Source organism: Aplysia californica, unplaced genomic scaffold (assembly GCF_000002075.1).
Source record: "Aplysia californica isolate F4 #8 unplaced genomic scaffold, AplCal3.0 scaffold00561, whole genome shotgun sequence".
Lineage (NCBI taxonomy): Eukaryota > Metazoa > Mollusca > Gastropoda > Aplysiida > Aplysiidae > Aplysia > Aplysia californica.
Window position 1 is genome coordinate 264,587 of NW_004797831.1, and position 4,739 is coordinate 269,325.

At 42.0% G+C, this 4,739-nt stretch overlaps 1 protein-coding gene across 1 annotated transcript in view; it reads right to left on the minus strand.

The window, feature by feature from the left end:
- Positions 1-4,739, minus strand: part of LOC101853965 (fibropellin-1-like) — an 89,935-nt gene that overhangs the window by 75,926 nt on the left and 9,270 nt on the right. Inside the window, exons 7-9 of the mRNA XM_035972033.1 lie at positions 3,787-3,941; positions 2,395-2,556; positions 580-617 (exon numbers count right to left, since the gene is read on the minus strand). Of these exons, the coding sequence (XP_035827926.1) occupies positions 580-617; positions 2,395-2,556; positions 3,787-3,941 (355 nt within the window). The remainder of the gene's footprint in view (positions 1-579; positions 618-2,394; positions 2,557-3,786; positions 3,942-4,739) is intronic.

Here is a 4,739-nt window from a genome sequence, read left to right on the forward strand (position 1 = left end):
CCCCCCGCCAAAAAAACCCTCCAAAAAACAAAAACAAAACCAACAACAACAACCCAAAACAAAAACAAACCCACACACATATACATTTTTTTAATGCATCTGGAATAGTACAAACGAGCATTATCTTTGCAGTACAAAACACAAGAGTATATTGAGCTCTAGACAGATTTGAGGCAGCAAGTAAATTCTCTCAAAAGGGGTGTAAAACTATATTATATTATGTTCAAATATTGTCTGGCAGTAAAGATCTTCAATGATATTGTCTGGCAGTAAAGATCTTCAATGATATTGTCTGGCAGTAAAGATCTTCAATGATATTGTCTGGCAGTAAAGATCTTCAATTATATCATCTGGCAGTAAATCTTACAAGACCTCTCGACAATACCATCGTTATAAGTATTGTAGACATGTAAGTATGAGCCTCTTACTTTTGGGATGTTACGTCTAGTGAACGTGATATTGGGTTGTTGGTAGTTGTTTTTTCGTCCTTGTGAGTTTTTATTTCTAAAAAAAACAAAATATCCCCTGACTCCACTTACGAGGAACAAAGACCATTTTCTTCCGTAGACATGCACTTACCTATTTTGATAGTGAAACATCTTGGGGAACCAGACTTTCTGAAAAGAGAATAGGGGAAAAGGGAAAAAAGAGTTAAACAAGGAGGAAAAGAAAACAAAAAGGCAAGGACAACATTGTGACTCACTACTAAAAAACGATTCATTTTGCATAACAATTACGGTAACATGATAATATCTTACGATAACCACGGCAAACTGTAGAGTGGAGAAAATGATAAACACTGAGAGGCATTGTCCTATTTAACGGGCAGACACAGAGGAGTCGCTTTCACCCCCACCATCCCGAAGGTGAGAGGTGGCAAAGATAGCACATAACAAGATGGTCCACTCAGCCAAAAGGTGTCCGCCGGAAGTCCGCTCTTTGCTTCAGATGGTGCTGAAGTCAGTTTTGAAGCTCTCTTTTTTTCTCCAGAAGAAGAATAGAAATAGCACCTCGTTGCGTGCGCAGATCGACTGCTGTTCATCAGCAGTTCGGGTTCGTCCAGTGCGGAGTTTTAGGGTAAAAATTTTTTTTAATGACCTCTCGCCTCTCATTCTAAAGTCAAATTAAACGAAGAAAACAGTCACCTCGTTTTTTTTGGTCAGTATAACCATTTTAAAAAACCGTTCTTCCGAAATTTGAATTCTTATTTACTCAAAAACTTGTTAGTTTCACATTGACTTTTTTCACACAAGTAGGGTAACTCTGTTCGCAAAGGGTGCGCATTTGCGAAGAGGGCGCCTCCGAATTTTGAGGACACTTTTTCAATTGGCTCAAAGAGAGGAGTGGACCATCTTGTTATGTATGATCGTTGGAGGAGGGTACAGTGTCGCGGTAACTATTAAGTCGTTTTTAGTGGGATTTTAGTGCAACACTAAGTTAGCTAACCCCAAATACTTTTGGTGCGCGGTTGGTGATGGTGCGGTTAGAGTGAGCGGCCCTTGCTCTGCCTCGTGCAACTGTAGAACGCATAAATTATATTTCAGCAATGGCAGACAGGTGACAGTTTGGTGCTGGTGAGGGGAAGGTGAGGTGAAAGCGACTCCACCAACGAGAGTTCCCTGCTGGAGATAATCTTTGACTCCACCGTGTCCGCACGTTCAGACCAGAGACCGTAATTTTATCATCATTGGTTTCGACTTAGCTTAGCTCAGTTGTCTTAAAATAGAACAGTATTAAACGTGCAACAGGCCAATTTCTCCGGACACACAACGCAGAAAGAAGCATTGGAGAATATTGTAACAACAGGCAAGTTAGATGGAGAGACAGACAGGGGCAGACAGAGGGAAAAGATGCTGGACAAGATGACAACATGGCTAGGAGCAGCAAGAACAACAGACACCATTGCTGCAACGCAAGACAGACTGAAATGGAGGTCCATGATCGCCCACGCCAGTCGGCAAGGCGCCGGATTATGATTAGTAAACGTGCGAACACAGTGGAGTCGCTTCCACCTCACTTTCATTGTCATTGCTATTGTCAAATGAATCGTAACCATTAAGCTGGTATCTAACTCATGTCAAAGGAGGTATACAATATTTATAATTTTTGAAAAAGAAAAAAACAAAACAAGGTCGCTTTTAACTAGACTACTCACCCTTTTTCATCCTCCAGTAAGCTGGTATCTAACTTATGTCAAAAGAGGTATATGTCAAAAGAGGTATGCGTCAAAGGAGGTATAAAACATTCATAATTTTCGAAAAAGAAAAAAAAAAACAAGGTCGCCCCTAACTAGACTGAGCACTCATATGACCTTATGCAGTTGCGAGCGCAGTAAAACCCCATACTAAACTTTTTTTTAAAACCCCAAAAAACCCAACCAACTAGACTGCTCACCCTTTTTCATCCTCCGGGATGGCGCAGACGAGATGTTCCCCGACGTCCGAGGCGCCCGTAGACCACGTGAGGTCCTTGGTGAACGTGTTGACCTGTCCCACTTCCTGTCGTAGCGCCGACTGCTGGAGGCCCACGGGGCCCAGAACCTGGATCTTGGCGATCCTGGGGAGGAGTCAGAGACCACTGTTTATTGTGACCATGTGCTTCTCTTTACTCACACAAACAAACAAATAACAAGCCGTGTTGTAATAATAATAATAATAATAATAATAATAATAATAATAATAATAATAATAATAATAATAATAATAATAATAATAGTTATGAAAATGATAATAATGATAATAATAATAATATTAATAATAATAATAACAATAACAATAATAATCATCATCTCATCATCATAGTAATAAAAATAATTTAAAAATAAAAATAAATAAATGATAATAATATATGTAATATAACAATAATAATGCTGCTGCTGCTGCTGCTGCCGCTGCTGCTGCTGCTGCTGCTGCTGCTGCTGCTGCTGCTGCTGCTGCTGCTGCTGCTGAAGATGATAATAATAATAATAATAATAATAATACACAGCATTTGTATAGCGCATATCCCCGCTCGACAGTAAGCTCTTTATCAAGCGCTTTACTCTATAATATGGCCGTTTTTAAGAACAAGCGGACTAACCCAGATTTCGGGGGTTTCCAGAAATCTTAACCTACACCAAAAGTGAGCATGGCCCTACCTATAGGAGAAGCTTGGTTTCTTTGATGTGTATATTTGTTTGGTTATAGAGAAACTCTCCTTGTCTTTTAAAGAAACTGAACAGGGGTCCAAAAACTTTACCTTCGATTTTCTCAAACCAGCATTTTTCGGGATAGGCCCCTTGTGCTCACAAGCGAACATGTCATTACCCCAGCAGACCAAAGAACACTCAGAAACATTCTCAGCTTCCCGGGAAGCCCACAGTGCAAGCAGCTGTGTAAAAACGCCCATATCCGATATGACGCGGTGCCAAAGAGGTTCTATAAGTAAGCTCACTAGAATCCGCGGCATTGGGCGCACGTCTGCCCTCACCGGCATGGTCGCCCAGCGTCCCAGTGTGGGCACACGCAGCCCCTGTTTGCTTACGTGAGTAACGTTACTGCTATGGCCTCTTTACGTTGTACAGTAAATAAAAAATCTGGAAGTGGGTGGTTGGCGGGTGCTCTGGTGTGGTTTGCTACTTCTTTCTTATCAAACATCTATCGTCCTTTTCTCCCCTTCTTCTTTTTTATGTTTGTTACTCTCTTGTAACACCTCTAATCCTCTGGCGCTCAAATGACCTTATGCAGTTGCGAGTGCCGTAAAACTTTTGCTTACTAAAACTAAACTTAAAGAAGCCGAAATACTGACTTGACGTTCGTGGCTTTTCCGTTGTCAGCGGTGAGAGGCAGGTTGAGGGTGTCTCCCTCTTCTACCATCACCACGTCCCTCTCCTGGGGCGTGGGACTCACAAACCGAGGAACCCAGTCGCACGGCTCGGGGTACGGTGGTGTCTTGATCAGAAACTGAAATAGAAATAGCACGCAGCTATAGCATGGAAATAGCGTGCAAATCTTTGTAACAACCGTTTAGTTTTAGAAAGAGTTTTACGGTACTGAAAAACAATAAGGTCAAATAAGTGCCGAAGAATCGATGTTTTGCAAGAGAGTAACATACACAAAAAAGAAGGAAGAGAGATAAGAAGGACAGATGTTTGATAAGCAAGAAGGAGCAAACCACACCAGAGCACCCGCCAACCACCCACTACCAGCCGTATGTCTCAAATGAAACCATCTCAACAGTGGAGAAAGGAAGTCGTCCCTCACGGCTCCGTCAGTCTATGGCGTGTACACTGAAATGATTAAAACGTGAGAGCCAAGTTCCTAGAAACCACCGAAAAGCTATTTGTTACGCTCTTGTTATAGTGAGGTTTTACGGCGCTCGTAACTGCATAATAAGGTCATATGAGCGCCACGGGGTGGATGTCAAAAGAGAAGTCCACACGGGGAATCAGGCTTACTCTACTCCACTCTCTAGCCTCACCAGCACAAAGTCTCCTCCGACTATCAAGGCACCCTGGAAATAGCAGTTCACAAGAGAGTGACAAATATACAAAAGAAGGAGAGGGAAAAAATGACGATAGTAAGGATGAGGAAAGAAAAGGCAGCAGTTCCCCCTATGTTGTTCCGTCACAGTATGAGCATGACATTGATAAATCAGCCCATTTACAATTCTACTGTGTATAAGAACATGTTAATATCCGCCCTTTGGGAATGGCTTAAAAACAACTTCAGTCAGTAGCATTGCCCTGGTTGGGGGACGGG